Here is a 22,871-nt window from a genome sequence, read left to right as displayed (position 1 = left end):
AAATAAAGCTCCACTTTGCGTAGCACACAAACAAACAAAGGCATAGAAATATTGCCAAAAATATCCAGGGTTGTTGTTTTTGCTGGGTGGACCAGCACTTCTAAGATGCCCAGGGAAGGAGAAGGAGAAAAGGAATGGTATAGAAAGCCAATCCCCTTTGTGTTGATTGTGTAAATCAGCCTTTTCCCTCCCAAAGCACTGCAGCGTTGAATGAAGCCCTCAGACGGGACCCTTTTCTTGATCTCCGTGGCGATGCATTACCAGGTGCACTGGTGCATGTGTGCGCTCATCGCTCACTCTGGCGCTGGATGTATGAGATGCCTCTGGGAGGGGTGGAGGGGGTGGAGGTGGGGGGGTTACAGCCACACAGGAAGCCCAGTGTGACAGCATGATGCAGGAGGCTGGGAGCCGCTTCATTCACAACACATGGCTGCTACTGTAGCAGCGAGGGATGCTGACCAAGTGGGTCTAAAAGTAGCATCCGCATGTATTCTTGGAGGACATTTACACGCTTTTGAGAAACCCCGAACCTAATTCATAATTACGTGATTATGTGATGTCACAGACTACTCAAAACCAGACTACATCCACGTAAGGAGAGTGTCAAACCCCCGCCTATCATCTGCTCTTATCTCCTCATTACTTATAAGGCTGTTCGGGGGGCGCTACTCCTTTTTAACATCGTCTCCTCTCACCGCGATAATGAGCCATAATTGAGAGAATTTCAGAGGGCTCAAGAGGCTGGAGAGATATATTATATACTGGATTATTACTTTCAAAGAGGGGGAGAGAAAAGGGGGGACCCGGGGGAGACGATAACGCTGTCTTAATGGATCCTTAACTCCATCATCTGTGGCCGGTGGACAGAAAGTTTTATATGGAGATGAAAACAAGGAGTGTGTTATACAGCCTAGTACGTCTGATCTGATACAATCTATTACACAGAGCTTTAACTTGATAAGCCTTGGGGGTCCCTCCACCAGGTCTCTAGAGGCCTTGGGGGTCCCTCCACTGGGTCTCTATAGGCCTTGGGGGTCCCTCCACCAGGTCTCTAGAGGCCTTGGGGGTCCCTGCACTGGGTCTCTATAGGTCTTGGGGGTCCCTCCACTGGGTCTCTATAGGCCTTGGGGGTCCCTCCACCGGGTCTCTTTAGGCCTTGGGGGTCCCTCCACCAGGTCTCTAGAGGCCTTGGGGGTCCCTCCACTGGGTCTCTATAGGCCTTGGGGGTCCCTCCACCAGGTCTCTTTAGGCCTTGGGGGTCGTCTGCCTGAAGATGTTGAAGACCTCTGGTCCAGAATGCGGTTCAGGGTGTGTTTACCTTGTGGAAGCTCCTGAAGTAGGCCGCCTTCTCGTCGGGGTACTTCTCTAACCTTCGGGGTCCTTTGCTGGAGGCCTTCTTGAACACCAGCCAACACCTCCTGAAGATCTGACGAAAGAGAGTAAACACAAAATATTGGACCTGAATAACTCGACCCGAAGTCGTATTAAGGAAAATCGACTCTATCAAAGCTGAAATCAACTCCATTCAACATCCTGGACTTCAAGCTTTTACTATTATCCACTAAAATCAATGCAACACTTTAAAGTCGCCGACCGCCTTCCCCATCGCTCAAACTGTAGTTTGGCCTCCGGGTTCATTCATGTCGTTTACTATTGGAAAGAAGTGACACGATGCACATTAAAGTGATTCTCAGTCTGATTATTAAACCAGCTGAACGTCAAACAGAAAACTGGGGAAAGGAAATGAAACCATTTGGCCTCATGAATCAAATACATCTGGAAATACATTATTTGTGGGGAGAACTTATCTCATTCAAATGTTATGATCTCATGATTAATGTATTTAGATAATAAACTGGTCCGTCTATGACATTATCAGAGTTTTGGAACAAGAGTAAATGCTTTAATTTGGTGAATAGCTGCTCCGTCTACTCGTCCTTTGTTGGTATGCATGGGGTGGGAGTATTACGGGCTCCTACAGATCCAATTGTTCTCTAAGAAAAAAAACTTAATTGGTTGTGTGCTTGTGTTAAAGTCTCTAAAAGTATCTGTCAATCACAGGATCCTCACAAGCGTCCTGAATCTTAAAACACCCACAAAAACCTCCTTACAGCATTTGGTAAAAGGAATATGATATTTAAAAAGGAAACAAGGGAAATAAAACTTTTAATATGTAAGAATGTTTTTCTCAGAAGGGAATGTAGGGAATAAAAATGACTTATTTACATATTGTCTTTGTTATTAATTAATACCCCAACTCCTGAATATTTGATTGAGTCAGTGATACATTTATTTCCAAGTGAATTTATGTATTAGCAACAGGGCAGAGACCGGCTGTAACTGCAGGCATTAAAGCACATTTCACAATATGTGCACACAAACAAATACTGTCCCAGAATATAAATCAGAGTAAATAAACTACACTCTGCTTAACAACACAGCTTCAACCTGCAATAATGTGCTTCTGTTTATTATACCGGCTGTGGAGCACGAGGTCACTTTCGCTTTCTGGCCACACAATGTAAGCACACACACACACACACACACACACACACACACACACACACACTCTGGTGCAGCAGATAACTGTACATTGTATTGATTACTGGACCTCAGTTTGACCCACCAACCGGCTGAAGATGACACAAACACAGGATGTTGTATATTGGACTAGTTCAAGGTCAAACACACACACACACACACACACACACACACACACACACACACATATATATACAATACATATATACAATTTATCTCTGCGATTTTCTTTAAATTTCTCTCTGCAAACCATGTAATTATCATTCGATGAAGAAGAACTAAACTATTTTCTGCTTTGATGCAATACGATTTTCATTTGGAGATACATGGTTTTCTTTGGACTTCCCCTGAGGATCAATTAAAAAGTCTGCTGATATCAGGCCGCCATATTAAAAGCCAGACTTCCAAAATGTCAAGGTTTAAAAAGTCGATGCAGAGTCTCCACATCGCTGTTGAGAGGCAGACTAAGCGTGATGGCCTTATGAGTCCTACGTGGTCGCCTATATTTAATAGCGTGGGACCCTTCTATTTCCTGGTGCGGACAGCCGCCATCACTCTGCCTGATGTATGATTGCCCTGGGCCGCCTGGTCGTGTCGGGGAATCACGGACGTACGATTAATTTGTTTACTCAAGCTGGCGTACTTCATAAAAGGCCCACTGAGTTGAACTTGGCACTTTGCGGTAATTGTCTAGAGTGGATCCCCGGGTCCTTATCGCTCCGCCTTGATGGGCCTCCATTCTTGTTAAGTGTTGGCCGGGCCCATCAGAAACAGCAGACAACACAGAAATACACCACAACACACAGTCTCACACATGTCGGATCACTCTCTTCACACTCTTCATAATAAAAGATGTAAGGAAACCAAGGCGTGATAGAAAAATCTTAATGCATTATTCCTATAATAATGCAGATTAAAACACATCTTTGATAGAAAAACAAGCAGCGACGTGAATCCCGTTTTGACTGCGGACATTTGTAACTTTTTACTCAGTAAAATGAAAGCTAGCCTGAATTCCCCTTTGGGAGCTTGAGTCAAAGCAAGGCTCCCTGCTGGCCGCACACAAAGTAATTCACCCTAGGAGTGCTCAGATTAAGTAATTATAGCAGCACAAAAGCACGCTCAGTGAGATAGCTCGTGCATAATCAGAACTAGAGGGTATGAATGGAGAGGGCTTAATTTTGCCTGTTCCACAGTTGTCAACGCTTTTGTCGAGGCAGTCCTATTCTCAGGGCTGCTGGTGGGTCTCTCATTCAGACACTCCAACACTGATTGTAATTACACAGACGTGAATGAGACTCTGCTGGTTTTGGTGCAACTCATTTAATACCAGAACGCTGTTAGAGTACACTGCTTGGCAGTGAAATCTGACCCACCCGTTCCAGAAAGAGAAAACAAGGAAGAGTGAAGAAAAACATGTCAAGTCATGGTGAAAATAAAATCCTGGTTTATGCTTTGAGTTGTCCTCCTGATTTCCGTTGTATGGAAGGAAAGAAAAGAAACTTGCCGAACACAAAACTAGAGAAGAATCATTCAGGAAAGAACTGGAAATGAAAAAAATCCTTTTATGGATTGCCTTTTGCCTTTCTATCTCACCTGTTGTCACTTTGATTTGCAACCAAGCAGCTGAAACTGATTCCTAATTACTTGTCCTTCCTAAATGGACAGATTGATGTGTTGAGGTTTAACTGACTCGTGATGAGGTCTCGATCTTTGATTTACTTAAACCGCCACATAAAGCAGTGTATCGTCGGCATATGGGAAGAGGTGGAACGTCTACAACACAGAGTATATACATACAATAAACAGTACTGGTCCCAATTTTAGATTCTCAAGGAACACAATGTAATTCTTCAGTGTTTTGTGAAATAATTATCTATTGAAAAAAAATACGTAGCTGACTGGAAGCAGTTATATCTCAGTCTTAAGAAGTATATTTAAAATAATGTGTTACACACTTCTCCATCAAATACCCACGCTCCTCCATCCAGCATGGACAACATAATCAACCAGTAGCCCCACTCACTATTATGACATTTGAAGACAGACAATACACTCAATTCTGAATGAACACGACCTACAGATCACAGTAAGAAACGGGTCCAATCAGCATGCGTGGGTTCTGTTTTCTACATGAATAACTGTAAGCAGCTCGTCAGCAGGGATCCTCTTAAAATACTAAACATGAACTCTGGAGTCGGTTCCCTCTCCCATATAGACCTGATTAGTCTCAAAGTCTGATTAATGAGCGAGAGGCTCATTAAAAGTTAGTCAGAGAACGCTGCCTCATCTGCACACACACTTCACTTCAAGATGTACCTGCTTAGAAACACACACAGTTAACGACTGATGCTCCACAATGACAATTTAATTATTATTATTATTGTGATCCACCGGTCAAAAAAGCAGCTTTCAGTAGGTTAACAGGATCACAAAGAAGTCATTTTATGGGATTCATTTCAATTTTGGGGAATGGGAAGAACCCACGGGGCCACTGGAATCCACGAGATTGGGTTATTAAAATTTAACACTTCATTAACACGATCTTGGAATGATTTATTAAAGAAAATTATTTTTCCAACTCAAGTTGCCCACGGTGTGTGTGTGTGTGTGTGTGTGTGTGTGTGTGTGTGTGTGTGTGTGTGTATGTGTGTGTGTGTGTGTGCATGTGTGTGTGTGTCCTCTTCATTAACGAGTAAACAGACCAGAAACAAACAAATAAAATCCTTTTCCTTCTCGTTCTGGTTTAAAATGGGCTACATGTCTGTGTGTGTGGCGTTTCAGTGTGATTAATGCAGCAACACAATATGATAGCACCATAAATCCAACGGCCTCTGATACATTTAACAATGGACTGAATGGAAAAACCTTGAATTTAAACAAAAGGGATTCAAATGATTTCTACCAAAGCTTTTGGTTTCATTTGTGACTTTTTCAAATGATTTGACATAATTCAGAAGAAAACATATTATGTTATGTTTTGTTTAACTGTTGCAATTTCGGAGAGTATGCCAGGAAATTGAATTGGCGTTACCAGGACAACCAAGTGTGACAAGAGGGTTGACATGTTTCTGTAGCCGATTATGGAGAGTATAGCAAGTATACTATACAGAGATTATATTGTTTTTCAATACTCTGATGAACCATATGAATGAGCATCCTAAATATTAGTTTAAAATGATCATATAGTGACCAGAAGGAAGTCCCTTCTGATAAAAGGCACATGACAACATGCCAAGAGTTTGCAAATCAGGCAGATGAAACAGGGAACCGGACTCTAATGCAAAAAAAAAAAAAATGCTGTATCTAGAAAAAAAAGCAATGTTAAGCTGATAATCCATGTAAGCTCTCTTCCATGAAGAACATGATGGCATCAGCTGTAGGGGGAGTGGAAGGCTGGTAAGGATGCAGGAAAACAATGGATGCAGTCAACCTGTTGATGGAAACCCGCTTCCAACTGCTCGACGTCTTTTTGATTTTGACGACTCGCAGCTTCGAGTGAAATCATCACTGAAATGTCGGAGGACGGGCGGCGGCCCAGTGGAAACCCCGATTTCAATTCTGCTCCAGTACCACGGATTCAATTAGACTGACCTTGAGCAGATGAGGGAATTTAAATAGGGCAAATACCAAAAAACTTTCATAACATGTTTTCATTTTTGTCATATTTTGGATCGCTATAAATGTAAGAAATCCAGGAGAACTGATAGGTTGGTCGTAATTGGAAGTTTTGAGACGTGACTGTACGAGTTGTATTGATTAGGGTATCCAGAATTGTGAATATGACTGGTATTGGTTTTGACATTCTTATTCTCTGTTTGACTTTTAGTCCACCGCCACATAGCAAGGCGGCGTGTGAAGTAGGCGCAACAAGCTGGAGAGAACGTTTCAAGGGCAATCCCTTCACTTGTGAGGCAGATCCGTCTCTGGCGGGGAAAAACAATTCAGGAGGCACTTTGGCGAGGTGCAGCGAGTTCATCAGCTCGACTCCGACAACCACACGGAGACTTGTTGTTCTAGGGGGGACCGCGGGAAGGATGGCAGCCAGAATCCGATCGCAGACAGTCGGATGGGCTAACAATTTCAAAAGGAATCTGTCTACGTATAAAATAACCTTTCTTTGCAGCGCGGTGACATTTAATGTAACGATGAATGCCGTTAAAGTTTAACTCGGGGTTCCTGACAGACATCCAGGGCTGAGAGGTCTGGTAGAGGATTGCCTCAGTAATGAGCCATTTTCTGAAGCCTTCGTCATTTTTCCTGTAAGTGGCCTCAAACACAAAGTCCGTCATCAAACTTCGGCCGTTATTAAAGACCTGTCTCGCCTCTCGATAAAATATTTTCCTATTTCCCCCCACAGGCGAGATCACTTGTCGTCGGGGTGAAGCGAGGAAACCGTCTGAAGACATGAAAATGATTTCCGATGACAGCCTGCTTCAGGTAAATGACTAATCACACGGCGGAATAAAAATAGCCGCCCATTAGATTCTCCGGGAGTGAATGTTGAAGCGTAGTACCTCGGAGGCGCACATGCATTCATTATTCTCTAAGATGTTTGATTATTTTACAAAGGGACAAACGTGGGCAGGGTTTGCAACCCCTCCGTGATTCATGTGAACTTCCAAGCGGTGATTTAAAAGATGATTGCTGCGGCGCGTGCTGGCAACAACGAGGCATGAGAGCCCTTCAATCACGGTAGTCCTGCAACACTCAGACGGGACGATCACAGCGGCCACTTAGCATGTTGAAGACCGAGTCCGGGAACAAAATGCATATTTAACCTTGTAATCACCAAGAAAACATTCACATTTTCACTAGTAGTGTGGAGTCTGCATGAGGTTAACGGTTCCCCCGGCGATGATGACGCCTGATGGACTCTGACAGACCGGGCCCTGACAATATCGGCTCCTGGTGCCGGCAATCAATTTCAGGCGGCGGCGGCGGTGGCGGGGTCTGTGCCGCGGTGTCCATCTTTATAATTTGATTTGTTATTCCGTCAGACAGTTGTTACAGCAATCATCACTGGGATCACTCCGCCCCTCCCTCGCCAAATCCTCCCCAGGACCATTTCTAACAAACCTCCAACTATAAATATTTACCTAATTTCACCCCTGTGCTCCGCCTGTCACTCCCATCCCAGTCACCGGCTGTGACCTTTGACTTAATATAAAACACTCATCCCTTCTCAAATCCCCCTCCCTCCCCTCCCCTACCCGATACGGAAATATATTTCCCGCTCCACTAAAATGTTTGGACATCCCATAATTTTGTAATTCGCCTCCGACTACAGCTGTTGGCAGGGTGGCGAGCCAGCCGCGCCCCAGTTAATCATAGATTACTTTATCTGGGCCATTCCAAATCCTCATGTGTAATGCAGTGCTACCTCAGCGGCAAGTAATCACTGCCCCCAACTCCACACACACACACACACACACACACACACACACACACACACACACACACACACACGTCTTCTCCTGATTCGTCTCCGTCTCTCCTCCCTTCTCTCGTCACCCTCTCTCTCTCTCTCCCTTCTAAATGTCCCTCGTTCATTCCTCATCCCTTTCTTCTGTCTCTGCATGGTTGGACATTCTCATCAAACACGCATGAGCCAAACTGGTCCTGAAATGTAATATTACAGAATTAGTAACCCCCCCCCGCCCCCCACCCTATTTTCACTTGTTAAAGGCCTCGGCTGATATAGCACGTGGTGCGTTCAGGAGCTGAAAAATAGATTTGGAAATATGACGAACAACATGTTATTGCTGCTTCTTCGGCCGAAAGAAAGAGTGCCACGGAGCAGGTGATATTATTAAAAATGAGTGTGTGACGGACAGGAATACAAGTCCAGCAGGGGATTTAGAGAAAGACAGGAAAGGGGAGAAAGTAAAGTTTGCTTGAGAGAAAGATGGCGAGGAAGCTGCTGGAACAGGTCAGCGCTACAGAGGCAACTTCTCTGCACAAACCTCCATTAGGATTCATGATGAATGTCTGGGTTCGTGGTCGGAGCACCGAGGGTCACCTTTCTGCTGCAGCGTTCATAAGAAAGCCTCCTCCCCTTACTTCAGGCACCATATACACCCTGACCTAGAACCTGGTGCTGGTTCCCATTGGTTCCTCATTGTGTCTTCCGAGGTTTCCCCAAAAACACGAGCGCCAACTTGTTTGTTCTTGAGGTTCTTGAGGACCAAACTCCGAGGAGACGACTGCTTTGATTTTGCGTCCATAGTTATGCCGTTTCCACAAGCTCTGTTTCGCTTGGTCTTGTTGGTCACCACCCCCCCCTGAACTTAGCAAGACTTGGTTTGAGACCGGTTCAGGACCAGCAAAGAGTCAGTGCCACTCTGGAACCAGTTTTCCTGGCCGAGAGCCGGTTCTTTGGCCTGGTTTGAGATCAGGCTCCCAACCGGCCCTGAAAATGCCTTTGTCAGAAAGGGCTGTTTGGCTTCTCATTGCTGATCTCATGTAAGTATTTCTGCTGTTGTTGTTCCTGATAACTGTGTGGAGACGAGGGAGATGTTTGCCCGACACTGGAACAAGAAGTTAAAATGTCACACTGCTACTGAATCCACTGGAGCTTTTCTTTTTTCTCTCTTTTTACAGCACAGCACAAAAATAGCCGGCCAAATTATTCTGAAGGAGATGTAGGTCAATATTGAAGTTTTTCTCCCAGGTGTGAGGGAGCGGAGAGGAGGCTTTTTTTACGGCGTAAACAGGGCGGCATATCGCCAAAAACGACCACAGCTAAAACATGGGATTACACCACCAATCATAATCCCATAATACACCAATACACTTCCATAATGTTGCTTACTTCGTCTATTTCAGCGCCCGGTGGGAGAATTTGTGCTTTAAGTAATCATTACGACTATTGCCTGCTCTTTAAACCGTCCCTCATCCAAACCTCTTTGTGTTACAGCTTTAGTCAGCAGTCCTCTACACACACACACACACACACACACACACACACACACACACGTAACAATTTCCATTTAATCCTGTACAAGGCTGAAGCGTTCACAGACAATAACGCGCAGACAAAGAAGGATTTGGACTGTGGCAGAATACCCTCGCCGCCGAGCGGAGCGAGACCGCTCAGACAGGGGGGGGGCAACAATAACGGGGCGGCGGTTATCTTCTTTGTGAGTCTGGAATGAGTTGTCCAGCGCTGTGTATCCTCCAGCGTGGCTGCATGTTAAACCGAACCTAATCCATAAATGAAGAAGGAATATGGTCACAATAAAAAGGGTCGTAAAGGCCTTATTATTTTTTGGTTGCCGTAGGTGACGGGGCTGTTGCATGGAAACCAAGTACAGTTCCTCAGAAGAGACCGACTGTGGGAAGAGAATGTAAATGACCATTAGATGACCACTTAATTATCACATCAATAAAGACTGAGAGAGTGAACGAGGCTCAGAGGCGTTCCAGCAAACACTTTGTGCATGTTCAGCAGGATTATTAGGAAACCAAAGGACACTTTGTTATTTGAATTTCATCAGAAGCTCTAAAAGCAGTAATCCTCATGCATTGGTGCAGCCCCCCCCTTGAGGATTACTTCTAAAGAGGTACTCTCTCGCTGATGTTTGGGTCTCTGATACGGGAGAAAGCATGCCGTCTCGACTATTTCCCTCCGAAACCCAGAAAGCAGCAGATTTGTTCTCCCTGGAACTAACTTGACTCCTCAAAGAGGATGCCGGGGGAATAAAAACAGAAAAGGGAAGGGGAGGAAATAAACGTGGGAAGTGCACTTGTGTGTCAAAATAAAGGGAGGTCCGATGGAGTCGGTCATATTGTTTTTGTCTCATTTCCTCCCAAAGAAACACGCTCCCTTGGAATAAATGGGCTGTGATTCGCCGTCGCTGTGTGTCTCAGCATGAAATCGGTGAGGAATGCAATTATCACTTCGCCCCGACAGACATTTTCTCCGAAAATGTGAGCGAACAACTGGGCACATTAAGGAAGGGGTGTGTGTGTGTGTGTGTTGACCCAGATGTGTTCTCTCAACTTAAACCTTCCTTTTTTTGTGCTAAAACTGCCAGTTCATGCTCAGGATTCACGGCGGGTCAAAAGTTTGCACGTATGAACTCCTGTTGTATAATCCCCTCTTGTTTTTAATTGTTTTATGGCTCGTAACGGCTATTATTTCCTCCATTATGACCTTTAAATGATCCGCTACCAAAGTGCCACTGCCAAGCCTGCTATTGTGTGCTCCGTTTCCCGTTGGCAGACCTTATCCAAAACCCATTCCCCCGAACAATCATTCTTGGAGAAATATTAAAAGCTGTTTAATAGAAGGGGAGGGGGGCGGGGGTCAGATTACCTTGGCCTACACTCGAGGTCATTTTAGCTCGTTAGAACAGAGTGTGTGAGAATTTTAGAAAACTCGGCGGTAGCCAAAGTGTAACCCCGGTAAACTGTCACCTCCTTACTATTAAAAGAACTCCCCCGAGACCGAGGACGAGGGGGAGGGAGGGAGGAGAGGACACACTCATCTCCAAACAAACAGAGTTCCACACAGACGGGAGGATACCAACGCTTACACAAGGTCAACTTTTAAAAAAAAACACATTAATAATACAGAGCCTGACAATTAGTGCCACGTTAAAACAAAAAAAAACATTGTTTACTCCACAGTCAGGGCTCATTTACATTATTCAACAAGGCTATTTGCTTGCATTTTAGAGCACATCGGGTGCTCTATCACTCTTTTTCCTTAGCGAGGCCGTAATAATGTTTACCTATGCACTGCGTCGGTAAATTAGGAGACGCAGACAAAGACGAACACATAGACACGCAGCCGAGGCTATCTTTGGCTGCACACTGTACTGAATGTGCTTGGCAAGCAGGCTGATGAAAGGTAACAGCAGGAGAAGAACTCATTATAGATCGTGATTCAAATATAAAAAAGAAGGTAGGTGGGACCTTCTTCTTCTTCTTCTTCTTCTTCTAAGAATAACTTCAACCGCTTCCCTTTTTTTCAGATAGTATTTACAAATCTGATTGTCAGGTATGACAACTAATCTTAGAAGACCCAATTTCTCTGAAATGAGTTTGGAAGCAGGAAGCGAGAAAACGGAAATATCGCTCTGAGAAAGTGTATTTTCACATATCTCCCACGTGCAAACACCCATGCATGTGCACATTATGCAAATGCACAATGCCCACATGTATGCAGCACACACACACACACACACACACTTACACAGTGAACTTAGCTGCAGCGTGGAGCCCTGAGGGCCGGTCTGTTGATTAATGAGGGGAGGGAGGCGAGGAGGATGAAGCAGGAGTGTTAATGGAGCTATGATAGATTCCTCCAGGCATTGGTGTTTTATAGGTGAGTCTCCAGCGTATCGGCACGATCCGTTGATCTGAGATCTGTCGAGACCTGGACCCCCACGTGGGGAGGGGGGATGTGGATCGGATGGACTCGGAGCACGTTATTACAGGAATTAAATTAGTTATTAAATGTAGCTTTTTTCCCCTTTCCAGCCAAGAGATAGAGAATCGACTTTGAAACATAATTCATTTCACCGACTTTGTTGAAAACCAAAACTCCAAGAAGGAGTCGCGGCGCTAACTGTGTGACGAGAGTGACAACGCGATTTTTGCGGGAAAATCCAATTTGTTCACATCGCTGAAATGTAATATTTAACATGCTTGAATAAATATTCTGAGTCTACAGTGTTGGGTTTATTGTCGGGGAGGCAGGTGGAGGATCTCATCACATCACAGATAGTGTTGAAATAGTCACTTATAGAAAGTCCTTCACAAAAAAAACCTGCTCACCGACCTGAAAGAAAGTCTAAAATGAATTAATTTTGGCTCCAAAATGTATCTCTGAATAACAAGTAGATGAAACACATCTCTGGACTGCACTTTCATTTAACTACTTAAACTGTGATGAATGTACCAAAACAACAGATAAGAAGCCGAAAGTCTGTCCTTTTATAGAACAGATTTAGTCTTAATATAATTTAGTTCTGTTGCATTTTTCAATATTGTATGTTAAATCACTAACGCCCTGTTAGGCCACTTGGGGGCAGCAGAAACAAGCTGTAAACACACAAACATATTCTCACCTTTAAGTTGATAGCAAACGTGTTAGCATTCAGTTATTGAAACATTCTGGGCAACGTCGGCACGTGTTTGGATTCAGTCAATTTGAACTCTTTGGTCGCCACCAACTCCTGAAGGAAGTATCTGGGTGTTTAAACTGCTAAACGCTCCACGATGCAGGTATTTGCTAACGTTGACTGTTGCTGGGCAGGTAGCGTATCATCCGTTTGTTTCCAAAACAGTAAAAAAAGAACAAAACAATGAGCTGAAAGTTGCTATAAATCTCTGTAAAGCTGAAATAAACAGAAAGATAATCCTCATGTATAGAAATATTGATAAAGCTGCTTTAAATGAAATTCTCCGTTGCATTTCCGATCCTTAATATCCAAACAGAATAAACCAACCGAATAAAGATTTAAATGCAGTCGGACAAATGTGCTTGTTTTATTTATGGTACTGAAGCGAGTGTTGTCAGGGGGCATGGTCTGCAGGGATTGGAGAGATTAAACAGCCATGAAGAGAGCCTTTTCCATTGAGCTGTGACTTTTTTTCTCCCCCCTCCAATGGGATTAGAGAACTTTGCACTTTACAAAGCAGCTCATCAGAAAAACACTGGGAACACAAAGCTGCCGTGGACAGCGGCGGCTCGGTGTGACATCGTTCGTGTACGATCTCAGACAGCGAGTCAGACGAGAGAGGGAGGAGACAAATCTGTGGGATTGAAAAAGTCCTTCCTTGTAATCTCTGAGAGCACGAAGCTGGGCGAGGGCAAGGAAAGAGTGTTGATACGAGGCGTTATTAGCAAAAAACGCTCTTTTTATGGTGCATTACTTCATCAATGGGCTTTTAGGCATTACAAACTACTAATAACAACATTCTGTCACGACCAAAAGCTTTTTTGATAATTAGGAACAACGGGAATCAATGATGTGAAATGTTCAAGTGGGGTCCGGGCCTGAGATTTATTAATGAAAGCGACTATATAATAGAGGCACATATTTCACCGTGAATAACGACCGTCCGACTGTTGTTCCCACATCCCGCTGGAGATGCAATTCATCAGGGCCAATAAGAGCCGGTAATCTGTCTTCGGCCTTTTTTTTGTCTTTGACGGCGGAAGCTGATGAAAAACCAAAGGAAATGACCACACGATGTATAGCCCCGCATATACCCGTGGATTAATGCAGCGAGTCGAAAAAGCATCCATCACAAGGAGGAGCTTGAAAGTAGGCTACGATGCGCCCACAAGGCACAAATCACACCCTAAACAAAACGAGGCTTGTTGAAGAAATCTGCCACAGTTTCAAGTTCTGTTTGGCAAATCGGAAAAAGATGGGAGTGAAGAACGCGGCGGATTGTTGCCGCCAGATGGAAGAATTTGCTAATTGATATAATCTGATTCCTTCTGCTGTAGTTTGGAAAGTCTCAACACAGCCGACTGTGTCTCTTCTCCGCTCCGCCGGCGAGGAAAGTTCCCGGGTGAGAAATCTCCTGACATGCAGCGTTCTGGACGGCCCGTCATTGTTTCCTAGCGAGTGCATGGAAGTGGCAAGATCCCATCTTAAATGGCTGTACCATCTTGGACAATAGGCGCATTGTTCTCCGCTCTTTTTCTGCGTCTGCTTTGGTGGGCGTTTAGTGCGCCAACAAGGAGGGGGTCAAACATACCCACAAACCATCACAGTACACGCCGTCCACGTTCAAAAACAAAAACCCGGATGGTCACTGGACAAAAAACAGCTGAGTGAGACAAAAGAGGGAAAAAACACTTCACAGAGATCGGCCGGCGAGCACCATCCAAAAAAGTACTTTAAAAGAGTCATAAATCTTATATTTAATGGTGAGAAAATGTTTTAGTTGCACCGTTAACGTCTGTTTCGGTGTAAACTGCAAGCTAAGCTAATCGGAGTCAGGTGTTAAAAGGTCTTCAAAACACTATTTTGACACTTTGCATTGTCTCTTTCTGGGGATTACCTTTGTTTTGTCCAAACTTGTTCAGTTTACGAAGATATAGCTGGAACCGGAAACAGCCGTTTGCATGAATCAAGCATCAAAATATTCAAATATAGTCCAAACTCTCTTCCCCAACAGAGCAAGATGGAAAGATGCATGACTTCCACATTTATTTCATGAGTAAGCATCCACAGTAAGTGTCTACCCAGAGAGAGGAGCTGGTAGGAGCTGGTAGGAGTATCACACCATGTAATGTGATGTGTTTAAAGTGGTCATATCTAATTACCAACATCCCTTACTGCCGATTTTGCAGCGTCGGGCCACCGCAACACATTAAACTCCCCTCAAACCAAAGACGGCAAGGTTCCAATAAGTAGCGAGCTTCTGTTGTCACTCGATTATTTTCAGTCTTGAAATTACGGCGAGATTCCTAAGTACATTCCCCTCCACTGTGAAGTGGTTCTCTCATATAAAAAAGCAATTTTAAGCCTCCAAATCACTTCTGTAAATCTATAAACAAGAGCAAAATACATCTTTTTCGTAAATGATATCCTTGTGTTTGGATGATGACTAACTTAAACGCTCCGTCTGCAGCCGCCCCGATTATTGGCTTACTGATTATTTGTTTACATCCAGACTTTTTGGCTGATTGTATTTTCACTCCTCCTCATTCTGGACCAGACATAATGCATTTTTAATGTGTTTTTCTGCTTTGACATTTCCGGTTTGACCGAGGCTCTCTCATAATGGCCGTTGACTACAAACTTTGTCCTTTTCCATTTTATTCTAGCTATTATGAATTGCATTAGCAGTCTATCAAATATATTCTACAGTATTTCTCTTTAGGATCTAAGTCAGTTTGTTGATTTTAATCTTATTTTAGCTTGAATGTAGAAGTCCAGCACAATGAAGGTGCACTTTCAACGTCAAAATGTCCGATGGCATCTCCGGATCTCCAAAATGTCCTCTAGATCGATGCTGACATTTTCATTTTTAAATCAGTTTGAAGTCCAAAGTAGCAGAAAATCAACAGTGAGCTACACAGGAGAATTGGGTCAAAATGAGTTGCCCTCAACTTTCAGCTACTTTCTAGCTCACAACTGTCCTTTTTGGCTCTGATTTTGTTCTCCACCAACTCCTGTGGGAAATATCTGGCTCTCTAGCTGCTCAATCCTATACTTTCATCAGCAGCTAAATGCTAACTCTGTCTGTCTGCAGAAAAACAGTTGCCTGTGGTGTCTGAAAGCTACACTATGAACCAAAATATTAAAGTTAAAGGCATTAAAAAACTAAACGACTGAAGAGCTGCTATAACCACAGGAAGTCAGGCGATAATTCTCCATGTTCTATTCTAACCACACATTTTGTATGTGTTTGTATGTGAGAGAAGTTAATGCTGAGTCTTTTGCATTTACTTTTTGCTTTGATGAAAATACTGTAGTGGAAAATGTGTGTGAAATCTATGTGTGAAGTGCTCGGCGTTTTCCTAAAATATTACACATTTTTACCTGCGGGCCAACATCTAATCTAACGCTTCCGTTTGAAGTGTCAAAAACATGTTTTGTTGAACGGGGAGAGCGAATGGCACGAGAAATGGAGCGTTAACAGGCTTGAAAAGGAAAAATGTTGGGACGGACGAGGGGTAAAAATATTCCCATTAACAGCCGACCTTTTTATCCTATTTACCACAGCGACGCTTAACCTGGAAAGCATGTACCTGGTCTGAGGCTGACGCACAGATCTACTCAAAGGTCACGTTATTCAGCTCGTCAAAGAGGAGTCCATCCCTCCGATAGCATCGCCGGAAGGGACAAAAGCAAAAAGGGCTGCATGTGTGTCGGCAATGCTGCCACATTTGATGTTTTTCTCTTGTTTTTTTTGGGGACCGCTTGTCAGCATTTAGTTTGTCTTTATGTCGTGAAAGAAAAATACTGTATGGTTACAAAGCCACGGGATTAGAATTAATTGAGAATCCACACACTGTTCTCTGGCAGCAGATTGTTTACTTGTTTGTCGGGGTTGCATGTGTGTGTGTGTGTGTGCCAATTCTTCAATGTTGAACCGAGCCAATTTGTGTGTGTGTGTGTGTGTGTGTGTGTGTGTGTGTGTGTGTGTGTGTGTGTGTGTGTGTGTGTGCGTGCCTTTGCACTGTGTCGGGGGGGAATAGCCTGTTGGGGTTATGGAGGGTGCAGTGTGGGGTGATGAATAGGATGCTTTTGTGCTCAGTCTCTCAGCTGTCTGCAAACCAGTGAAGGAGAGAATAGTGTGAGAGAGAGAGAAAAGGGGGATGAGGTGAGGGAGATAAAGAGGAAGAAGGGAGATAAAATGAGAAGGGGGGTGAGAGAGAGACTGAAGTGTACAGGTGAGACAAGAGTTGAGAGAATGGGTGGCGAGGTGAGGAAGAGGAGGGGGATGTGAGAAAGGAAAAGGGAGAGAGAGAGACTACTTGTGCATTCAAGAACACTGCACCGTTGTCTCTTCAGCCAACAAAGAGACAAAGAAGTTGGCTAATGTAGAAAATCGTTGCCATTCACGTCAGTGGAAAGAGAAAACAAACGTCCCGGCAAAAATAGCCGAAGGAGAAAGTGGCCACCGATTTGGTGGTTCTGATCACTCGGCAGAATCTGACCTCGCGGCCCTCAACCTTCACACATGGCAGGGTTTTGGAAATGAGCCAATCATATTGACAGATGCTGATGAGATTCAGGCGAAGCCGTTGGTGTGGCCACTGTAATATCATCGCATAAAGAGAACCATTCGTCTCTACTACACTTTCATAAAAAAAATAATGTATAATGCATTTTAAATGGCACAGCATTTAGAATGGAGACCTGGGTGGGAGCATTAGAAGGTCAACTGTGATGCAAAGTCTTGATATGTGATATTTGAAAGACCTTTAAAGCACAAAAAAAACACCACGCGTTGGGGGGGAAACATTCAGGACCTTTCTGTGCTAAAGCTGAGCAGGTACAAGCTGACAGGTAGGGCTAGGTATCGAGCCTCAACCGGGGTACCTTTCTGGTACCCATTGAAATGCATTCGTAGCACACATAGAGCCGGGTATCGAGCCTCAACCGGGTTACCTTTCTGGAACCCATTTAAATGCATTTGAAACACATATGGCCAGATATCGAGCCTCAACCGGGGTACCTTTCTGGTACCCATTTAAATGCATTCGTAGAACACATATGGCCAGATATCGAGCCTCAACCGGGGTACGTTTCTGGAACCCATTTAAATGCATTCGTAGAACACATATGGCCAGATATCGAGCCTCAACCGGGGTACCTTTCTGGAACCCATTGAAATGCATTCGTAGCACACATAGAGCCGGGTATCGAGCCTCAACCGGGGTACCTTTCTGGAACCCATTGAAATGCATTCGTAGCACACATATGGCCAGATATAGAGCCTCAACCGGGGTACCTTTCTGGTACCCATTTAAATGCATTCGTAGCACTTCATATCAAAACCTGTCAGAAAATTGAAGCTTCGTCTTCTATCATCATAAACAGAATCTCTCTGGGTTTTTAGACAAAACAAGCAAACAACAATCAATTCATCATATAAAGCAGATAAATGATCAGCAGATTAATTGGTTATGAAAACAATCGTTGGTTGCAGCTCTGTTGCTCAGATTTATGATCTCGTTCACTCATCCTTTGTGGAAACGACTGCTGATTTGAATCAGAATCATTTTTGATTCAGGCAACATGTTCATATTAATTATTAAAGGACATTTGCTGAACAGGTAGATCGATAAGACGATCAGCAGACAGATATGTGGATGATCAACTAATAATTAAAGAAGTTTCAGCCTGTCCAATGCAAACATTGGCCTCATGTATAGTACATTTTGTTATTGTGAGGTTATTAGTTATATTTTGAGTTTGAAGATGTCTCCCCAGGCCTTTGGGAACTTTTGGCAATCATTTTTCTCTCTGACATCTTATTGATCAAACATTTAATTAAATAGTTATTTTGTATGAGAATAGATTTATAGTTAATGAGCATGAGCTTCAATCATGGCCCTATTTGGGTTAGTTAAGCAGCACATTGTAGAAATAAATCTTACATTTCTCCCAGTAAGGTGTTGGGATTTTTGACTCCAGAACGGCTCATTGGATGGGAGTCTATGTCGCAGGTTTGGCTGCATCTTAGCGATGATGAGGAATCCTAAGAAGCGAGGTGTCTATCGATACTAAATCTGAGTCTCCTTCTGTTCTCACTCTCTGTTCGGCATATCAAGCGTCTCTTCACAGCCATAAACCTTATTTAGCTGTTGTGTGTCAAAAAAATGAGACAAAGATAAAAATGAAATGAATGATGCCGTTTGAAACAGCTATGATATAACTCTCTCAACTCTAAATATCATCCCCTTCTATCCAGATGTGTATTTTTTTTCACAGTCAGCCCACACGTGTCACACATTGGGATTTCCATCCCCCTCAAAACACTTGAAATTAGGCACTTTAAGCACTGGAATAATCAGAAGGATCAGTGCCTGTTGATTCTGGGAGACAGAGGCCTTGTTCCTGCCACATTTCCACCGTTTCTCCATGATTCACGATGAGAATGGGCCCTGGAATAACTAACCCCGAGCATAGAGGGATAAATACTTTCTGTCTGCCCACACCGGGGTCCTCTGAGGCCATCGCAGCGTGGCTTTTTTCCTTTCTATGATGAAACGTCAGCGAGCATGGAGTGGGCGATCAGGACACAAACTGTGCTTCTTCTTTTTTTTTTCTCCACAAACAGCAGGATGAGATTTGGAGCTGGCAGAGATATGGCATCCATACCTCGAGCTGCAGCCAACGCAGCGTGGCGTCCTCGGGAGTCGCACGCTCTCCCTCTCCCTCTTTCTCTGAATGCATCTCGCTAATAGCATATGGCAAGAAGTAAATAAACCCAGCCAAGTGCGTGAGCGAGCTAATTTGCATGTTAACAACTAACGAATGCCTTGCACTTTCATTTGTTTCTAGCTTGTGCACTAAAGGTGTTCCTCTTACTAGACAAACCAATCATCAGAGATCAGCTCAAACTGGCAGCAAACAATAGTGGGACGGCGTTGATGAAGCCAGGTGATGATGTGAGGAGGCAGACATCATTAGCCTCCATCATCACACTTCATCAAAAGGAGGGGGAGGTGTGCCCCGCTCTGTCGGCGTAATGAGCTGGAAGCATGAACAAAAGCAGATGGCTTTATGAGTCAGACAATAAGGCACTCATAATTGAATATGTATCATTCATTTCAATTTAAGCCAATGGAGACTTTTTTTTTTCCTGGATGGCAAATCCTTTACCTGGGTCTCAGCCATCACACCAGAATCAGCTGGTTTAAACACACTGGTGTCAATGCACATAATAAACACGATTTCCAGAATTCATATACTGTTGGAAATCCATCCAACACGTTTGCAGAGTATCTCAGACAGCATGTGTAACTTTCCTCAGTGAATATAAAGTTAGACTCCAAGCAGAGACTAAAGGACAACAGCATCCACCTGACAGCAGCTGTCAGTCACCCTCAACCATCCCGGTTTGTGCTGTGTGTTGTTGGTTGGTTGGTTGGTTGGTTGGTTGTTTGCACGGTGCACCGGAGAAAGTTGGCCGGGCTCGTGCTGCTCTAATCGGTTTCTCTCCTCTTGAAGAGCTCGCAGCGGGACGGCGGTCTGCGGAGCAATTAAAGGCTCTTTTCTTAATCCAGCCGCCCCCCGACGCCGAGGAGACCGCAAACATCCTCCTCCTCCTCCTCCTCCTCCTCCTCCTCCTCCTCCGACAGACTGCAAGTGCAACAGTACTCACCCCCAGTTTCTTACTCCGTATCCTCACGTATCCCTGCTTCACTATGTCGTTGAAGTTGGAAGCCATGGTGGTGTAGCTTCCTGCCCGAGGGGATAAATATATCTATAAAAAATAAATCAAATAAATAGAAATAAAACAACCTCTCTTTGCGGGTGTGTTTTCTTTTTTTCTTTTTCTTTTTTTTTGCCGGTCGTCGGTGAGACATCCAGCGGCGGGAGAGAGCGCGGCGGTGGGGCGACCTGCTCCTGTGTCAGCGCGCAGGCTGGCCGGCTTCAGCGGCGCGATCCATCCGCGAGAGGAGGGGGGGAGGGAGGGAGATACCATTCAGTCAGCTGATTCCCTTCAGAGGAGAGGAGAGGAGGAGGAGGAGGGGGAGGAGAGGCGCGCTTCCTGGACCACACCATCCCCGCAGCAGAGAGGGGGGTGTGGAGGATCACTGCTGCTTTAACTCCATTATTACTATGAAATAATGTTCATATTGTCTCTGGATTTAAAGAAGTATTGAGACCTTTGGAATAAAAACACATTCGAACAAAAATGATTTGTTTTTTCTTATGGTGGCTAAGGTTAGCATTTCAAAAATATTGCTCATTATTATGCATTCTTTGAGTCTGATTTTACGACTTATCATAGTATGTTTTATTTTAGCATTTGCATTATGCAACAATGAGAGAGAGAGTTTATTGTAGTGTTATATCACCGTATTTTATCTTAAAGTTGAGCGTGCTATCACAGTGTAATACTTAATTCTCATGTTCATATTTTTTTAAATAGTAAATTAATAGATTCATCAGGAGATATATTTGTTTAACTTCAGATTTTATCATTTTTTTCAGGCAAAAATGCAAATTCTGGGGGATTTATTTGAATTTTTTTTTTTCCTTAAAGTGAAGGTCTGGCCAAAAAAATGGTATCTTATTAAGTTCTCACTTTAAATAATTCTGGCATTTTATAGATTAAAATATAAATAAATCATTAGTGGAAATATAATCCGCAGATTTATGAATAATGAAAACAACCACCAGTAATCACTAAATATGTTTAGATACTGATATCATTTGGATGTTTTTGTCTATAACCGACGTGTAAACCGTAAACTCTGAGGTCGTTCATCACGTTGGTCACTGAAATAAAAGTGCTTGTGGAGATTAATGTGCCTCCCTCATTTGTTTGTTACAACGTGTTTTACAAGGCTTTCGTGAATTTTAATGAACTTTTTTTAAATCTGAAAACAGCAGATTCGAAGCCTCACCCTTTATGTTCAAAGAGAATATGCAAATATCCACCGAGCCTCGTGTTCAGGCTAATTTGCAACACACTTCTTTGTTTTTCACCTTGCCTTTCAGTCATTATTACCTGTCTGAGTATGAATATCATTTCCATATTTTCCACCAGACGGCCTGGCTAATAAGCAAATACAATACGGCAGTGTGTGAGCACCGTGTTTTGTCATTATTAGGTGGCCTTGAATTGATGTTGTTTGATTTGTTGAATAATAAAGAAGCAGATAGTCCGGTAAAGGATCAAAAACATCGTAGGAGAACGAGATCGCAGAAAGCAAACGGCTTATTGTTGATACAGGGCTGCAGATTGGCAATAAAAAGAAATTCAAAAAAGAAACAGAAACAAAATTCTGATCCCTGCCAAAGCTCTAATCCTGATCCGTGTGTGTGTGTGTGTGTGTGTGTGTGTGTGTGTGTGTGTGTGTGTGTGTGTGTGTCGGAGCAGATGGCTCAGGTACATCGATACAAGGCTCTACCATTACTTACCTTGATTAAAATGCAGAGGAAAGAGATGACTTATGTAACGCAGTTACATAAACAACTTTATGGTGAAGTGAAGATTCCTCAACACCTCACTTTTTATTCAACCCTCCAGATTAATGTGGCGTTATCAGCAAAGCCATAAATGAGAACACACGTTTTTATCTTTTCTCTGCTACAATCAGCCCATTGCCCACACCGATGTATTATTCCTTGTGTTGCACTGAATGCCGATGTCTCTTCGCTGCACGTTGGATGCGTTTAAAATAAAGACGTGAAACTGTGTTTGTGTCTGCAACAAAACAGCTCCACTTTGATAATCTCCATATCTCCCCGGAAGTGTCCTCAAATGTTCCAGACTTGTCAAAGTTGTTTTGTCTACGTAATCCTCTTTCCGTACAACGCGAAGGCCCCGTTCCATTTCCCTGCAGCCTTGTCATCCCCCCTCCAAGAAAAAACCCCGCTCTGACAGCAACAATGACTTTTTTCCCCCATCGTGTTAAATATTCTGCTCCCGTGTCATTACGGCGAAGCTGTCCCAGTTTTTTTCTCTTTTTTCGGGGAAGTAATTACCTGCTGCGATACAAGACCAACAACCGTTTATTTGGCGGTCGCAGGTAGACTCGGCGTGCGGGCGAACCGACATACACGAGCGGCTGCCAACAAGGTCAACGCGTGTGAAGAGTCACCCGGGAAACAGGAGCGACCTTCATCAAGGTCAAACGATCTGCTGAGCCGTAGAAAACAACTCCC

At 43.7% G+C, this 22,871-nt stretch overlaps 1 protein-coding gene across 1 annotated transcript in view; it reads right to left on the bottom strand.

Annotated features, from left to right (window-relative positions):
* The window catches only part of dok6 (docking protein 6), a 35,514-nt gene extending 14,971 nt beyond the window's left edge, over positions 1-20,543 (bottom strand). The window contains exons 1-2 of the mRNA XM_084033919.1: positions 20,356-20,543; positions 1,319-1,426 (exon numbers count right to left, since the gene is read on the bottom strand). Of these exons, the coding sequence (XP_083890045.1) occupies positions 1,319-1,426; positions 20,356-20,421 (174 nt within the window). The 5' untranslated portion in view covers positions 20,422-20,543. The remainder of the gene's footprint in view (positions 1-1,318; positions 1,427-20,355) is intronic.
* Positions 20,544-22,871: the final 2,328 nt, after the last annotated feature.

The sequence above is a fragment of the Eutrigla gurnardus genome (genome assembly GCF_963514095.1).
Source record: "Eutrigla gurnardus genome assembly, chromosome: 18".
Lineage (NCBI taxonomy): Eukaryota > Metazoa > Chordata > Actinopteri > Perciformes > Triglidae > Eutrigla > Eutrigla gurnardus.
This window is presented reverse-complemented; position numbering and strand designations above follow the sequence as displayed.